The sequence below is a fragment of the Scomber japonicus genome, chromosome 20 (assembly GCF_027409825.1).
Source record: "Scomber japonicus isolate fScoJap1 chromosome 20, fScoJap1.pri, whole genome shotgun sequence".
Lineage (NCBI taxonomy): Eukaryota > Metazoa > Chordata > Actinopteri > Scombriformes > Scombridae > Scomber > Scomber japonicus.
The window spans coordinates 16913389-16931052 of NC_070597.1; the positions used below are offsets into that span (position 1 = coordinate 16913389).

Here is a 17664-nt window from a genome sequence, read left to right on the forward strand (position 1 = left end):
ATATCAACCTGTGGTGCAAAATACCCTAGGGTGGGGGGCTCTAAAGATCTGTAGGTCATGAGGCAGTCAAAGCATAATATTGGCGCAAATGCAAGAACTCTGGGCAAAATGAGTCATCTGTTATGATCAAAATCATTTTAAGGTGTAATTTCTTGTAAAATAACTCAAGAAAACATAATTAATCCTGCCTTCAGTGACTTTTTCCCAGTCTAAATGACGCAAAATATGTGTTTGAAAGACAAACAATGTGGTCCTGCCTTTATAGGCGGGGGGTATGGATTTAAACAGAGCTGAGGGGGTTTCGTAAGTCCAAGAACGGTTGGGAACCAATGGTTTATATGACAGTATAATCATGGTCTTATAGCTGTGACCTCCCAAAGGCATACAGAGGTTATCCATGATTCACTCAGATAATGAGCCTCATCACTTAGGCTGTCAGCCTCTCTCCTCCAAGGACCAGGCTAATATTTGCAGCCAGCAATGCGTTGAGGGGTTACATGGGTAGTAATCCCATGCAACGCTGACCAGTGTGATACATTAATGTAAGTGAAACATATTGGGGTGCACTGCACTGTGTGTGATTTGGAGGAAGTGAAAAAAAGTTTAAGACTGAGAATTACATGGCTTAAGAGTCATTGGTATCTCTTCCCAAAGCTGAAATATATTTATTCAAATGCACCTAAACACCTCGTCTCCCTTAAGTGGGTTTTTGCCTTCACTTAGAAACAATTTGCTCAAGGGATCAAGAAAAAGCTAAAATAACAACAGGGATTTAGTTCGACACTGTGACCCACCAGGCCTTGAATTTATCATCTGTCAATATTCAAGTAGTAACAATCATTCATTTTTCTTCCTGAGTAATGACTGTCATTAGATAAAAACACAACAAAATCTTGGCCGACCAATTGAGTCAGACAAATCAGGCAATAGAAATTTCATAGAACAACTTGAACCATTTGGCACAGCCTCTCTCACCATTAACCTCTGTTTGTAATAAACTCATAACCCTAAAATTGTTATGAAAACCTAAATGCCAATGTTGCTGGCTGAGATAATTTTTTCAGAATACTGGGGTACTGAAAATTATTTATGTGTGCACCACAAATCTTTCAGTAGCATGGGCAGGACAGCTTGCTTTCTTTGGTCGAGATCACTTCACCTCTACAGTAAGCATTGTAAATGGCTCTTTGGTCCTGTCTTCATCATATTAGCTTTTTCCTCTTTTCTCCCTGCTTTTCTCCATGAGTCTTTCCTGAGTCTTTTTACTGTGCTGTTAGAGGATGCCAGGATACAGTGCCACCTGTCCAGGTAGGTGAGCTCTGCAGGGACACAGTCTGCGGTGAGAAGGGTCAGAACCAGCACAACTGAACAGAAGTGGCTCCTGCTGAAGGCCACAGCGCCGACCCCAAGGGCTGTAGGAAGGAAACAGGTGGTTGATTTCCTGCACCATGCTGGAACAACCTAGCCCGAGCCTACAAAATGGGAGAGAGTGAGAAGTGTATTTACATTATGGTGCATCAGTCATCTGTACAGTGTGTTCCTGCAGTTTCTATCTCCTTATGTCTTACCTAGTGAACACAGCAGGGCTGTTGAGGTGGTGAAACAGAGCAGGCTCACACATGAGGGAGGAGCGTCGACACACACTCATACACGACTGACCCAAGGGACCCAGATGCGCCCTTAGAGCACTTTCTGGTGGCCACGTAGGGACAGACTTACTGCAGAAATTCTAGAAGGATTTAAGATTTCAGAGTGAGAGAACTGTAGGGGCATTTGAACTAAGCCTACAGCAATGGAATAAAACATTTAGAAACAATATTCAGTTTATCACATCTCATAAAAACGTTCATTTTGTGAAACTATTACACTGCTACAATACCTGGTGAGTGATATAACCATGGACCCGCTCCAGCATTCCTTCGCATGTAAACTCTCGGGGAGTGAAAGGCTTCACCTGCACAAACATACACAAAGTGCAACTGCAACTATTTAGGGATTACAAGGTGTGTGTCTACATATATGTTCAAATACATCAATACATAAACTTTAAATAGTAACTCTGTTCATACTTTGGGACCTACCTCTGTGCGTAGAATAGCTTTGACTGCTTCCCGTACATCTGTCCTGTTGGTCATGTCCACAGTCCACACATGGGGTTTACTGATGAATTCCTCAGCATATGGATGCTGGGACGAGATCTGTGATCCAATGTTTTTCTGGGGTTTTTTAAACTGTATTTAGAACTAAAAATGAATGTACACTATTTTTTCAACTTAACGGGTTACCTACCTGTCTTGTGGTGGGCTTGCCTTTGTAGAAGTCATTATTGTCTGAGGAGTGTGGTGGGTCAAATCGTGGCTGGAGGAAGATGCAGCCCAGAGCTATTGCCTCAATGGGAGCTGGGCCCTCATAGGGGAAACCAAGACCTACAAACACCTGGGAGGGGGGCAGAGGAGGCATTATTTTCTACCCATTATTAATTATAAGCAAAGCAGGATAAGAATGATAGTGATCCACATGGAGCCAAAATATCAAATCTTCTCCTTCTCTAGGTTTGTAGCTTTTTTCTGAGATCAGCTCTTATCTGACCTTGGCTCTGCGGAGAAGCTGTAGGAAGTGTTCCTGAGTCAGCAGGCCATGGTTTCTGATGAAGCTGGGCAAATTAGAGGCATGTCCTGCAGGCTGGTAGACTGTGGCATGGGTTTCCAGTTCTTCACTGATGACCTTCACATACTCGGATTTACCCTTGTACATACACACAGAAACAAAGACACATAGAGGAGACAGCCCATGAAGAAAAACAGAAAGAAAGGTAAGATAAAGAACAAAAAACGGGTAACAGTTAACAGCAAGATAATGACATGACCAACCTGTTTAACAAACTTGTGAAATGATAGTGAAGCAAATGGTCTTCACTTTATAATCAAGACAATGCAATGGTCATTACCTCCCACATGTAGTCCTGTTTACCATAAACAACTGCAATTTTGTCTTTCCCGTAAGTGTCTGACTCCAGCTCTTCCTCCATCACCTCCGCCCTTGCTGCCTCCTCACTTACAAAGCCCAGGAAGGAGTTATCAGGAGTATGAGCTAGAAACAGTAGAACACAGAGCAGTTACATTAACCATGCTTTTTTTATATAGCATAATTAAGAATGACAGTGATTTAGTCTCAGTTAAACCAGCGTACAATATTCAAATCCCCCACCATGAAATTTCCATTTTTACAAGGAAACTGAAATGAAAATATGAAGCAGTGAGTAGCCTATTAAAAATTATTATTATTTTTTTTTTTAACTTAAGCTTTATTCAGAGTTTGGGATTAAGTGTCCTCGTGTATGTTCACTTCTGTATGCTGCTTTTTACAGTCAGTAGTCTGATCTACTTTATATATTGAAAACACCACTTATTTCAACAAAGCATGCTTGAAGACAAGGCAAAAAACACTGAGATTACTTTTGGACAGACAGGCATTGCTGACAACACAGAACCAGACTGAAGGTGAGTAACAGTAAAGATTAAAATTCTGTGAGAGAGTAAAAACATGTGGTGCGGTATAAATCAGCTGTTAAAAGAAATAAAACTCCACATATATCCAGCTGTTTGGATAGGCAGCTGCCACCCTGTTGCCCTCTGACACATTGATGAAGGTGCTAGGGATGAGTATTTACCTAAGAGATACAGGAATGTGCCAGCAAAGGTATGTGTGTGTGAAAGCATCGATTTGAATTCTACAACATTTGTTTACTTATGTGTGTCTTTCTCGCCTGTCTTTGAAAGACTATGTCTCCCTGAATTTCTTCCTGGCCCCTTTACAGCTCCATTTGTCCCCACTTGTCTCAAACACCTGTGTCGGTTCACTGCCAAACACACTCATCAGATTAGCAGATACGCAACAACACACAGATATGATCAACATCGTGCAGCGTGTGGGGGTTCGAAGAAAAGCTGTGAAGGAATGAATTTTCTTCTGTTTCTTTCTCACTGTGCTCACTGCGTGTTTGCAGTTCCGCTTTGTCTCTGTCTGTTCAGCACAAATCTTCAGTCATCTATCTTCCTCTCCACACTTTTCTCAATCTCCTTTTTAAAATGTATTTCTCCTACCTGTGTCTTTTTTCTTGTTGCTGTTTTACTTTCTTTCCTACTTTCTGTCCATTCCCCACCATCAGCTATCGCTCTCTCTCCTCCTCAGCAGGACAAATAAACATGTTCCAGGCTGAGGGATGAAGAGTGGCTCTCGGCCCAGTGCGTCCAGCTTGTCTCCATCTCCCAGCAGGGTGGGAAAGATGACAGGGAGAGGTGTTGGAATGAAATTTCTGTCTGGGCACCAAGTTTATTTAACCTCAGCTATTATTCCCCTCACTGTTAGGATGCTTAGAGCAGCGTATGTGAAGGATCAGTGATACGACTGCAAGATAGAAGCAAGATGTAGAAATGTATGCACAAACATATACAAATACATACACACACACAGAGACTTACGGAACATGGTCATATACTGCAGAGGCTGGAGACCCCAACTGCCCCACAGTGTTTTATATCCATGTCTGCGTGCGTAACTCCCCAAATTAAAGGCTGGTTCAGTGCCAAATGAATCCAGGATTCTAAAGCGACACCTAGAACGATTAAAAAAAATGTTTATATTAAAACTCATCTTAAATTAAAATAGATTGTTTACTGGAAATTTGGCAATGTAGCAATGATTACATGTTCTGCTGACCTCGTATATTTAAAATCTTACAAAGGCCTAGGTGATAAATATCATGGCCACAGCAGTAGAAAGCTAAATAAACCTTTTTCATCCCTTTCTTCTAAGGTGATATTGTAAGTTACAAACACACTTGCAGTAGAATTTCTAAAACTTTGTAAACATAAAGGGCATGTTTTTTCTATCTTTACTAGAATGGGAGAAGTTATTATGCATTTAGAAATATGTGCACGAACTGGTAATGTAGAAAAGCCAGCCCCATGGCTCCTTGAAGGTGAGCAAGCCCATGGTAGTCAGTATAGATGATGTCAAAGGTCAGGGGCCTCTGAATTGGACAGCTGCCTCGGCCTGGAGCAGCACCTATCAAGCTGGAACAAACACATGACTCATTCAATAAAGGACACCAGCAATAACTAAGCATCTTTCAGCATTGTTATTCTGCCTTTCTTGTGCCTTTAGTACAAAATGATCAGACCAGTTGGGTTGATACACCTGAAGTTACTCACTTGAAATTATAATGTTAACTATTAAAATACTCAAATACAAAAAATCACTTTCCAAACACACATATACATTTTTTTTTTTAAAGATTTTTTTCAGCATATATACCTTTATTCAGCAGTAGACAGACAAGAAACATGGGATCAGCAAAGGACCTATGGCCAGGATTTGAACCGGGGTCAGCTGCGTATGCGGCATGCGCTCTAACCACTCGACCACCTGCGCACCTCACATATACATTTTTAAGCCAATAAAATAAGCTACTGGTATTCAACAGTGATACCAACCTGTGGAGGTGCTGCTGCGAGGCACTGAGGGTCAGATTTTGGCCCAGGATGGTTAGACATGCACTGAGGTCAGCCCACTGGACCAGTTCCCCCAGAGGACCCCCTTTCTCCACCATGGCTTCAAAACGCTGGCCAGCACTCCCAGCCAGGGCACCAGGATAAAGCAGCACCTAGTTAAAAAAAAAAAGTCTGAAAAATCAACACATAGAGCAGCGAGTTGCCATTTCTGTACTGTCTTTGCTTTCTTAAATTCATGGTACACCATGATAGCAAGTTCTAAAAAGTACAATATAATAAACTATATTCATTGAGGTTGTGAGAAATACACCTGGAAAGACTCTGAACACTCTAATACAAACATTTAAACAGTTGTGCTTTTGAAAACTGAAAATACATTTTAGTGAATATTTTATTTTAGCCATTTCTTTTAAAATCCAGAAAAATAGACTGAATGACACTTGGCAGAGATGACCTGCTGGTTATACCCTCATTTGGGATGAAACTGTCTTGTTGCTGCTCTGCCTCATCTTCAGGCCAGCCTGTATCCACTGTTCAGACATCCTTTCCACTCTGGAACGGATGAATCTTATTGCAGGACTGCTATTGTTGCTGATGACCTCATACAGTGGGCTCAGGGTTGCACGTATCTCAGCCTGTGTAAAAATAGTATGAAACACAGTAGTATAGTATAGATAGTATGAAAGTCTGGAAGAAATAGTGTAGAATTTAATTTTGCTAGAGGTATGATTGTGTATTAATTGTTGTGGCAAAAGTAGCTTATTTTCCACAAGATGGTTAATTTAATTATACTAACTTAATTCAACAATACAACACAAAGACATGGAAATGTTGTAAAGGTACCTTCTCAGTATAGGACTGAGGTTTCTGGTGCCAAGGTGGTACAGAGTGGTTCCTTCCAAGAGGAGGGGGACAGAAGTCTTCTATTTGGCTGAGGTAAGTCAATATGGAACAGATGGTGCCATCCACTCCATAAAAGGCATAGCAGGGGTCTGACTGCCAGTGGGCTCGTAGAAACTGTAAGAGAAAGATGCATGTTAAATATAATGGTAGGCCAAAACAAGAGTGCATACTTGTACAGTATACTAATTTATCATACAGATTAGGTTGCCTAGTTTAGAATATTAACTATGGTTCCCAGGTCCAAAACTGGAAAGAGTTTATAGTAAATCTATATTCAAATTTTAACTTGATTGTGAGTAAACATCCATGGTCCTTCAAATGTATTTAATAATACAATTAAAGAAAGCGCTTGGAGATTATGCTTATTAACAAGTTAGCTGAGAAGATCAGTATTATACCACTGTCATGAGTGTACGTTCATTATTTTGCTAGTAGTTATAGCAATATACCAACTTGCTGTTTTTCAGGGGGGTTACAGTATGTGCTGGATATCTTTGCTAGGAGCAGTAACATCCTGTAGTATCTTGTGGTTACCTAGCAACTCCTTCTGGCCAAGAAATGGTCAAAAATGCCATTTGTCATTCTTGCCCATTGGTTTCCAGTCTTTATGCTAAACTAAGACAACCAGCTTGTTGTGGTCTGAAGTGGCGTGTTTCAACTTATAAGTTATATGTTTTAAAGTAATAAATTAATATTTGAGATAAGAGAAAACAATTGTCCCAAAGATTCCATGCCCCTCACAACGCTGCTGTAAGTATTTACTGTACAGATGTGAGAGTGGCATAATTTTTTAAAATTATATTATAACTTCCATGAAGCAAGAAAATAAGTGTTGAAATATTCCTTTAAGCAGATGAACTCTACACAACATAACTAGTACTCTACCTCTAGATACTGATGATCTTTTTGTGGTTCAGTGCCTTGCCTAGCAGGGTTGTCATGCACACTGTGGATATTTACTGATATTATTGAACGTTATTTCCATTCCAAGCTCAAATGTGCTCAAATATTTAGTCCCCTTTATAATACAACCATGAGGTTAAAGAAACCAAATATATTTCCACTTTCTCACCTCCACTTTCTCCGCACACACTGGATATGCAGGATCCTTTGGTACCTCACATTTATCATTGGGCCCTGTGGGTAAGATATCAGCAGTCACATAGATTTTCTTAATGTGGCCATTTTTAATGCATGAATAGACCTTTGGTAACAAAAAGCACATTGTGGAGTTAACTCACTATGGATAATGAAGAACAGTCGATAAAAACTTTGATATACAGCCACTCAACTGAAATGTGCATAATGAGCAGCAGCCACCAGCACCATGTACAGTGCTGCCATGCGTGTAAGTGGCATTAGAGTAGAGGCAGTGTGTTCTCAGAGGCCCTTTCCCGTAAGCCCCCCCCCCCCCCTAAACATTTCTAGCCAATGTCAATCAACTGGAATGAACACACACGCTTGCACACCTGACCCACCTGCCTCCTACCAAACAGGACCTTTTACAATGCCAGCCCTTGCCAAAATACACAGTCCTTAACTGTGTAAAACAGCCTAGTAAAAAGGAAAAGAGAGGGAAAAAAAGATAAGAAAACTTGTAGGCATAGCTGATGTGTGAAAACCTAAAAACAGTGATACGCTATAAGAGCACAGCTGAAAAAAAAAGTGCTCCCTCTGCAAAAACAAGAGTATGAGTAGACAAGTTGGTGAAAGGACTCCTGGGTAATTCAGTTGTACTTTATTAGTATGAGGTAATGGGAGAGGAATAGGGTGAGGGGCTAGAAATCTGGTGTCGGGGAAGTGTGTGTTTGTGTGCGGGTGGCATTTGTGTGTTGTGTGTGTGCATGTCGACAAGTGTGTATCCTGACGTATGCACAGTGTGGTGTTTGTGTGGCCCAAGTTTTATGAATTCACTTGTTCAAATAGGGAGGTGAGAGTGCACTCACTCATCCCCACCACCAATACACATACACACACACACACACACACACACACACACACATACATATAAACCCCTTGTGTGACCACCAGGCTGTGTAACCTGACTCTCACCTGACACCTCTCAGGAGGGTCGTTGTGTAGACGTAAACTTTTTTTCTCCCCGCAGCCAGTACATCAGCACTGGCTCTGTGAGACTTGTTAAACTTCTATTCAAGGACTTCATCCCCCATAACCACCTGCACCCACTGCCCTTTAACCCCCCTATTCACACCCACCATTATCACAGCTTGTTAATTTCACTGTGTGGTTAACCTCTACTGAGGCTATGAACCGTGCATTTGGCTCGGAGTATCACGCTACCACTGCAGGCAACCACAGAAAAGCTTGCAATTGGCCAATTATTGAAGCTGGCAACAAGCAGGGAGTGGAGAGTGTATTTATTTGGTGTATCCAGAACATTCAAGCATGTTATAACTGGAACAAACCCTAAAATCTCTGATTTATGTTAGAGGGTGAGTTGATTTAGTAATGCACACATTAAAATTACAGCTTAACTAAGCAAGGTTTTTATTTAATAGCATAACACACCTGTCTGATTTGTAAATAAATCTCATCATGAACTCTGTCTGTAGATCCTCCCAGTCTCAAATCAAATTCAAATTCTGGTTTTGGGTATATACAGTCCCAGATAGTAAAACACACACCCGACACTTTCGACACTTTCATTTGGCCTGCATACCACGTGGAATGATGGCACTTGGGCGGTCCACTCCTGTTTCCCAGATCTGGGCCACAAGCAAGCCATAGCAATGCTGTATGTCAACCAAGAAAAAACAGATGAGCCAGAACTGGCCCACATCCAGAATACACATACCTGAGAGCACCGCACCTCTATAGGGCTAGAGGAAGGCCAGCAGTGGCACTGTATGCTACTAAAACTACAAATTCAACTTAAAAAGCAAAATACAAAAGTATGTCCTAGACACTCAGTTAAGATAAAAGTGAGCTTACTGACAGATCTTTTGTTTGTCTCATTCTTTAAGTATCCCTAATATCACACAGCATTGAGACTGGTAGTTGAGTGCAGTGTACTGACATTTCTGGGTATTAAAATTGAGATTTTTTCTGAACTAATAATCCAGAAACATGCACACTTATCCAAATAGGACTGAAAATCTTTAAAATGTTCATTATTACAAGATTGGACACAACAATTACATACTTGACTCCCATATAATGTATCCAGTCCCCCTACACAAATTACCACTAAGAAGCCGAAGTCATTAACAATTACCTGTGTGTAGTTTGTGGTTATCATGTGGTGAAGGTGTGTGAGACTGATGGTCATGATGGCTGAGCTGGTCCAGCCTCTGGGACACTCTCTTCAGCTCCCTCTCTACCAAGCGGGCCAAGCCTTGCTGATCTTGTCTTAAGCTGGGAAAGAAACAGAAGCCGATATGAGACGACTGTACTGCATGCATACCATAAGCAACACTAACTGTGTCATACTGCGTCTGTATTTTTATCATACTGCAATCCAGCAGGTGATGAATGGGTTCTGCTGAATACCTCTGCAGTAGCAGGCTGAGATCATCTCTGGTCATCTTGGTGGTATCTATCTCTCTGCTCAGCCTCTGCACATGAGTACTCAAAGCATCCAAGCGAAGAGCCAGCCTACGAAAGCCAAGTCCACGCTGCCCTAAGACAAGCATCATACACAACACAGTAGGTCATGCATGTACAGTATCAAATGCTTTCATAATGTTTAAAATTGTATAATAGTGCCAAATCCTGTCAAAAAACAATCTTCCTCTATGTGTCAGCTGGGTTATGTAATGCTATTTTCTTAACTTGATCTGCAGAAAATGAATGAGCAATTATGACTATGTGTACTTTCCATATTCATTATATGGGATAATGGCATCAAATCATTAACTTTCTAAAAGGAAAATTTTATGACAAACATTTGTGGAACTTTGCAGTCACCTTTTGTTGATATGCGGTTAGAGAAAGGCTACACACACATACACACATATTCATGTAGTAAAGATATTCATAAACCCCACATTTATAGGGATTGCAGCCATTGTTGTGCATCATTTAACCCAATGGTTCCCAAATTTAAGGGATATAGGGGAAATAAAGCAACAATTACAGGGGGTTAAAAATTACCTCCAACATTTACAAGATGGTCTGTCAAAAACATACAGCACATATCCAAAGCAGTATACAAAGTGTGGGTTGCATTTATTTTATATTATTATTGTTGGCTCATAAAAACCATGTTAAAATGTGAAACCTCTACCTCTTATGTGTGCTCAGATAAAGTGTAAAGTGTGGCTGTCCTGAAGTAGTGGTGTTCACAGTTAGGCCCTCTGTTAGCCAGCAAGCTACAGCTGCCAGACACATAATGATTGTAAAAACAGTGAGCGTGAGTTTTAAGATGCCTGCTAAAAGGAGCTATTTGAGATGGCAGATCAAGGATGTCTTGACAGAAACTTTGTGACTTGAGGAGATGCTGGTGGAGCTGGGGTTGATTTGAGGTCAGAATAAGGATCTCCTTGGGGATTAAGCTTAAACCTGCAATACACAGAGAAAAAAACCCACAGACAGGTGATGTCACCTCATCTCTGTTTGCTCAGCTGTCAGTATATCAATACTTGTATGCCCTGAGGTCCTTTGGGCTCATAAGCAATGAAAGATGAATGGGGGGAAAAAAGAGGTGGAATCCTGTAACAGCTTTATGCCAGTTGTATGAGATGACTATGTGACTAAACCGTTCCAAAACTTGTAAAGGAGTGTGTGTGTGTGTGTGTGTGTGTGTGTGTGTGTGTGTGTGTGTGTGTGTGTGTGTGTGTGTGTGTGTGTGTGTGTGTGTGTGTGTGTGTGTGTGTGTGTCTATGTGTGTGTGTGTGTGTGTGTGTGTGTGTGCAGCTTATTAAAGTATGTGTGTAATGGGTGTGGGTGGGCAGCATGTGCGTGTCACGTCATGCTGTTTTTGCACATTTCTAGATGATAACAGTCACATGGAAATTGGGAGTATTCATAAAATATGGAGCACATGAGAAAAATCAGCCAGTGGAATGATGATACTCTGTTTTCTGTCTTTGCTATTTGTTCTGTTCAAGCATTTTCTTAAAACAATTCAATGTTAAGGGAAATGGCTGAAACCTAAAATTCAATATAACAAAATGACTGCTAGGACACATCATTTTTCACTGAGCCTGAAGGAAAACGGAGCCTTTGGTGACAAATTTGAGATGGATTAACTGTGTGCCTTGACCAACAGCTTCCCCCATGTGGTATATTTTTCCAATACAGCCATTGTTGGGTGGCTATTTGTACACAACTTGTGGTGGGTCCCTCAAAGCACGGAGTAACTGTGGGTATGTGGCTATGATGCACCAATGGACTACATTGTCTGCTTTCTAGGCTTTGAGGAGTAATGGATGGGGATGTTTGGATTTTTTAAAAATCATCTTCTTTCATTACATTGCGAAACTGATTGATATATATATATTTTTTCATTCTATCTTTAGTTAAACCTATGTATCTGATTGTAGCTTAACTAAATGTGGAATTGAATATTATGCATAAGTTGGTTCAGGGGTGAACCGAATTCCCAAAAAGGCTCACGTATCATGAATCAGCTTCTGTATCGGATTAGTGGAAACACCAAATGGAGCCTGTTGAGTTTCTTTACAAAATGTTCACGATCGGGTTCCACATAAAAGACAGCTGATTTTAAAGAAAGAAAAAAAGGATCTGGAGGAGACTGTTGACAACATTTGTCTCTTCCTTGTAAACCAGGAAGAAAGCTTTTGCCCAAACAATCTTGTCTGCGGCCTCCTTAAATACCCTCCTTTGGGGAAACAGTGTAGCCAGACAATTGAACTGAACAGGGGTATATCTTGGCCGCAAACCCACAACTGTAAGACACATGGGAGGACCCACCGCGAATTGTGTACAAAGTTTCATCTAACACTAGGAAGACCAGGTCTTGTACGGTGGAAACTGAATGCAATTCTGCAAAATATACAATTTTGCTGCCACATATCCTCAATCAAAACTTAGTGTGAGGACATTACATCTAAGTGAGATTAATTGGTTCACTAATTTCATTTATTTGGGATATTTTCCTTTGATTGACTCATAATCAATGTTACCCAACAGTGTATGTTAGTATATGAATATCTGGATGCTTTAACTTTTTGATATTTAAAAAGGGTAAATGCATCCTCTAAAGTAAACTGTGTTTGTGTGTGAGTTACCCTGTTCTTCCGGTGACCTCCCATCAGGTTCTTCTCTGGTCATCTCCACCGGCACCCAGAGGCTCTGTAGCAGCAGGGTGAATACAGACAGGCACAGACAGAGCACCAGGCAACCACTAGAGGACACAATAGACAGAGAAATGCCTCTTCTTCAAATACTGGAGTATGTGAGTTACAACACAACCCTGTCAGATGGACTCTAGTACCCAGTGACACCTGTCATGTTCTAAATGTGCTCATTTAAATTAATTTCAAAATGTATATGGCTGTTTGTCATTAAACATTTCCAATGAGCACAGAGAAAATATCCACTTTTAGCAGATGAATGTGAAAATAGCCTTCCAGTGTCAAAGTCTGCACATACATCATTCTGCACAGTGAAACTCAAACATCCAACTGTAGGAAAATGACAAAAAACATATTTTTTTTAGAGAAGGGGGACATTAGTTTTAGCTAACTATTTAAATCATTGAGCTTTTACTTTTAGCTGTCTATTCAAACTGTTTATTCATTACTTTTACCTTACTGATTAGACTTTCTGCTTGCTTGCATTCAATTCCAGGTGTTACAACTGACTCAATATGTGGGTTATATTTTTTAATCAAATCATAATTTAGATTTTTTTAGATCATTCGACTTACAATTTTCCCCATACCCCCTAGCTATTGCAGAAAAATCCTCTGGGAACTTTTCTGCAGAAATCACTGAAAATGGAAGATGATGCCTTTCACCCTTATGCATCTAATTTCTTAATGAGCACAGACACAGCAGTATATGCAAGAGTAAACAACTCCAGATCTGTCATTTGTATTTACTTGGCATATTCATTGGCTAGATATTGGACATGACATAGAAGGTAACTTTTTAATAATTGGTGTAATAATTTTTTTTTTAAATTAATCTCCTTTGAACTTCACGGATGTGATTTTTACAAGCAGACCTGATGTCATTAAAATCATACAGCCTGACCCTGCCTTTCACCAAGTATTGAGAGAATATAGAGAACTAAATTGTTCCATTACTTAAAGTGAGGACCCTGGTGTGTCAAAAAGAATATTTGAAGCGTGATGTGCCAGTATAGCATGTGTCTGCTCACTGGGCTCCCAGCGTCAGTTTAACTGGGGCAGAGAGAACAATCATTTCTCTCTCTCTCTCTTTCATCAGGCCAGTAAATCAACCAACCCTTATCCAAAAAAACATGACCAAGCTCAAGTACATGAAAAAACAGCTTCAGGGCTCTCAAGGCGCCTGTAAAGCTCCAGATTCAGATTTAGACTGATTATTTTCATTCTGTTCTATTAGTCCACATTTCATCATTGTCAGAGCACTCATCACTTCACCACATGTCTTAGGTTGAAGGTATATGGAAAAGCTTTAACAGCACAAGAGAAACCATGTTAAAACAGATGACTGATATCTACCATATCACATACTGTACACATGCTCAGGAGATTTTGTTAAACATTACATTGAATAAGGTAATATGCATTATGATGGGGTTTGTCAGCAAACCCAATAGACATTGGGAAGGTTCCTTTCTGACCTATTAGCTGTCAAACTGTGCATACTCCAAAGCTAGGGAGCCACTGATGTAATGATACTGAGCCTTACCTGCGTGGCCGCAGTGCAACGCGCATGGCCCCCTATTTACAGATGTTGGATCTCACTGCCAGAACAAGAACATTGCAAATATGTAAATACAACATGCTTAGTAATAAGTATACAATCATATTTTGGGCAGGAAAAAAATATTATTGCAATACATTTACACAATTACCTTTTTCACTCGTATATTTGGGTTTGACCACAAAAGATTCATATGGTATCCTTTTAAATTGTAAATTGTAGGTCACACTTTCCACTTAAGCTGCGCCACTAAAGTGTGTAGGCATTAATATATTTCAAAGTAATGCTATTGCCAGCATGACTGGCCATGAAAGGCTCTTCAGCCTGTGGTCTTTCTGTGTTTGTGCAGAACATGTTCATTAGATATAATAATGAACCCATACATAAAAAAACTGCTGTCACCAAACTGTTGTTGTGTGTCAGTGTGAGACAGATACAGAGATGTCAACAGTTCAGCGTATAACAAGCCAGCACTCACACACTCACACACATACACACACACATCCTCACCTCCTTGGGTCTTCCTCCCAACCCACTGGCAACCATCAGGCCTGTTTTGAAAACTTTGAAACTAAAAGAAAAGCCCCAAAGTTGGGGCTGGAAAGTATCTTGCCTCCTTTTTTGTCTCTTTTCGCTCTTTTTCCCTCCTTCTCTGGCCGTGCCTTTTCTCTGTCTAAGGGCCTATGGGTAGGCATCCTGTGGTTGTCAAGGTAACCTGACTCCCCTTTAAAGAAAACAATATGCAGAGTGCTACTTAGGCCTTTCACAGATACAATGGAGCCCACGCTATTGGGTGACACAGTTTCTTTCAGTCTTGCTGGCCAGACTTAAGCCTTGGTTGTGAATTGATACCAGGGAGCTCATTTAAATAGCTCAAATGGTGCAAACTTTTGGCTCTGAATGGCACAATACAGACAAAAGACAGTACAAATTTAATGACAGCAACAATAAGAAGAAGAAGAATCGACTCAATAAAATACCCAGTAGAAACTGCATAGATAACAGAAAAAGTTATCTAAGACTTACTGTGTTGTAACACAGATGTCAAATAATTCAACTGGACATCACATGAACAAAGGAATAAATGCACTGATTTCTTTAGAGGTATTGTTTTGGTTTTAAATGCAATAATTGACTATTATAAGGGAGAAATAAATCAAGGTATCTCAGGATCTTAAATTGTTTAATTAGCAAATATGTTTCAGTGAGCATCTACAGTTTTTATTACATATATTACACTGTTATATTATGGAACAAGGCTGCACAAAGATATGGATGGGTCTGACTTGTCATCATATGAATGGGTTTACTTGGTGGAAACAAGACTTCACATACAGTGCATGATGACAGGGTCCAGTCTGGCTTACCAAAAATCAGATCAGAATCCACAACATACCTCAAGAGGGCACCATAGTGCTATGGTGTTCCTGTAGTCCAGAAACTGCACTCTAAGAGAAAAGGATATAGCTAATCCTCTAATGATTTTTCAGGTCATGTGAAAAATCAAACGCTGAACACTTGCGGTTTTTAAAGTTGAATAATCAGTAGGCTATGTTTCCACTGATGTGACATGCTGTACTGTGCGCTACATGTATGAAAGTATAACTGCATACATTTATGTCAAGACTTCCATAGGAGACAGACAAATTTAGTAATTCCAACATAACTCAAAGCAGAGGAACTTCACAAAAACTTCACAAAAATATTGAACAGAAAATGACGAGGAAACAAATCTGGTATTGTGATCTATTTCAAGAACGCTTCTGTAAAGATCATGAGAACCAACATGCAACAATAATTAGAGCGATGACAGATCAAAGTCCCATACAGCATGCCAGATGCTTCCACACCACTTAACTCAATAAGAACATCCCTTTTGATCAGAGAGACGGAGTGGGACATACATGGTATGTCACTCTGAACAGGGAGCTTGCCAGTTTCTAACGAAATAGGTCATGAGTAAATTAGCAGTTGACTTAAAGGCCCATATGTCACACCTTTCCATCACAACGTGTAAATAGCCAGAGCGTTGAACCCTGATTGGCTGATAGCAGCAGACCTCTTAAGTCAATAGTGGTAAACATGCGTGTATGTGAGAAGAGGTTTTCCAGAGAGGTTGCCAGATTAAATGCATGCAGCAAACTTACACAAAACACAGATCAAACCATATTTGACAAGGAATGCTGCAGGGAATCTGTTTTCTGGCTGCTATTAGACTTTATAGATCAACTACTGTTTATGGAGAGGGATTTTTGACTATTAGAGGTGCAACTAAAGATTGTATAATTGATTATCTCTTGATACTTTTATGTTATAAATATGATCATGCCTGCTGTACTTGCCCTATTTCATAATCATTTATTCATACATTCCCATCGTGCAGCTGCCCAGTGCAACAAACTAACTACATCTGGAACAGTTGCATTTAAGGCCTTCCTCAAAGACTATTAGAAGGTGATACAATTGCACATTCTCTTTGCCTGTACACAAGGTCTCTTTCTAGCCATTAATCCAATTATTGAGTCTCACTTGGTGTATTTAATTGTTGAGCTTTCTTTGTGTGTCTAACAATCTCACAGATCTATGTTTTGTTGGAACATAACCCTTCTCTTAATGGCACATAGCTGACAAGGGACCACTGCTCTTGTCAGTCCAGCCTGTGTAAGTGAATTCTAAATGTAATCTCACATGACATACAGATGGTCCTTCTACAAAATGCCAGTCTTGTGTAATACATGTGTACAGAATGCCCTGTATGTACAAACAAATCTTTATGTATGCTTCTGTGCAAGACTGCACTCATATGCACATGTGTGTGTACATGAGATGGAGTTGGGTGGGAGGGAGATAGAGGATGGGGTGGGGTTGGTCATTGGAGTGATGTCACACAGCGTGTGGGAGCGGAAGGATTTGATGAGCATAAACCTCCATAAGCTAGGACCTAAAGGCTTACTGGCTTTACACCCATCTGTCTCTCTCTCTCTCTATCTCTCTCGCTATCTCTCTCTCGCTATCTCTCTATCTCTATCTATCTCTCTCTCTCTCTCTCCCTCTCTCTCTTTCTCTCTCACACACACACAAACACACCTCTTTTCTGATTTTCCAATGCATGTACACACACAGCACACATTGCCAACACATGCGCACGCACACACACTCACAGACACACAGACACACACACACAGTCTTGCTGTGGTCCCAGATGTTTCAGTATGTGCACAAATGAAATGGGAAATTATTCCAATAATATAGCGTTCATGTGAATAAGGATACTCTGACTACTTAAATGTGACATGCCGCTCTCTCCTTTCTAGCCCACTTCTGTGCAACATAAATCAACACAAACTGTCTTACAGGTTGTACACACTAGTTTGGCTGTGCTCCAAGTGAGACAAATCACAATCAATATC

At 40.3% G+C, this 17664-nt stretch overlaps 1 protein-coding gene across 1 annotated transcript; it reads right to left on the reverse strand.

The window, feature by feature from the left end:
* Positions 1 to 1273: 1273 nt before the first annotated feature.
* On the reverse strand, positions 1274 to 14265 carry LOC128381530 (alpha-1,6-mannosylglycoprotein 6-beta-N-acetylglucosaminyltransferase B-like). Its single transcript, XM_053341558.1, has 17 exons — positions 14240 to 14265; positions 12629 to 12744; positions 9927 to 10056; positions 9652 to 9791; positions 7489 to 7553; positions 6357 to 6530; positions 5981 to 6148; positions 5496 to 5665; positions 4944 to 5075; positions 4482 to 4615; positions 2948 to 3090; positions 2590 to 2745; positions 2290 to 2436; positions 2082 to 2198; positions 1880 to 1954; positions 1569 to 1729; positions 1274 to 1472 (listed from the first exon to the last, which is right to left on the reverse strand). The coding sequence occupies exons 1-17, from the start codon at positions 14263 to 14265 to the stop codon at positions 1274 to 1276; spliced, it is 2253 nt and encodes a 750-aa protein (XP_053197533.1).
* Between the last annotated feature and the right edge of the window lie 3399 nt (positions 14266 to 17664).

What these genes read in the sequence shown, in the direction of transcription:
- LOC128381530 (XM_053341558.1), bottom strand. Translation starts at nt 14,265, where the DNA reads ATGCGCGTTGCACTGCGGCCACGCAG. An exon ending in TAACCACAAACTACACACAG is followed by an intron (nt 7,554 to 9,651) that starts GTAATTGTTAAT and finishes TCTTACCCACAG; the next exon opens with GGCCCAATGATAAATGTGAG. An exon ending in TCGCAGCAGCACCTCCACAG is followed by an intron (nt 5,076 to 5,495) that starts GTTGGTATCACT and finishes TGTTTGTTCCAG; the next exon opens with CTTGATAGGTGCTGCTCCAG.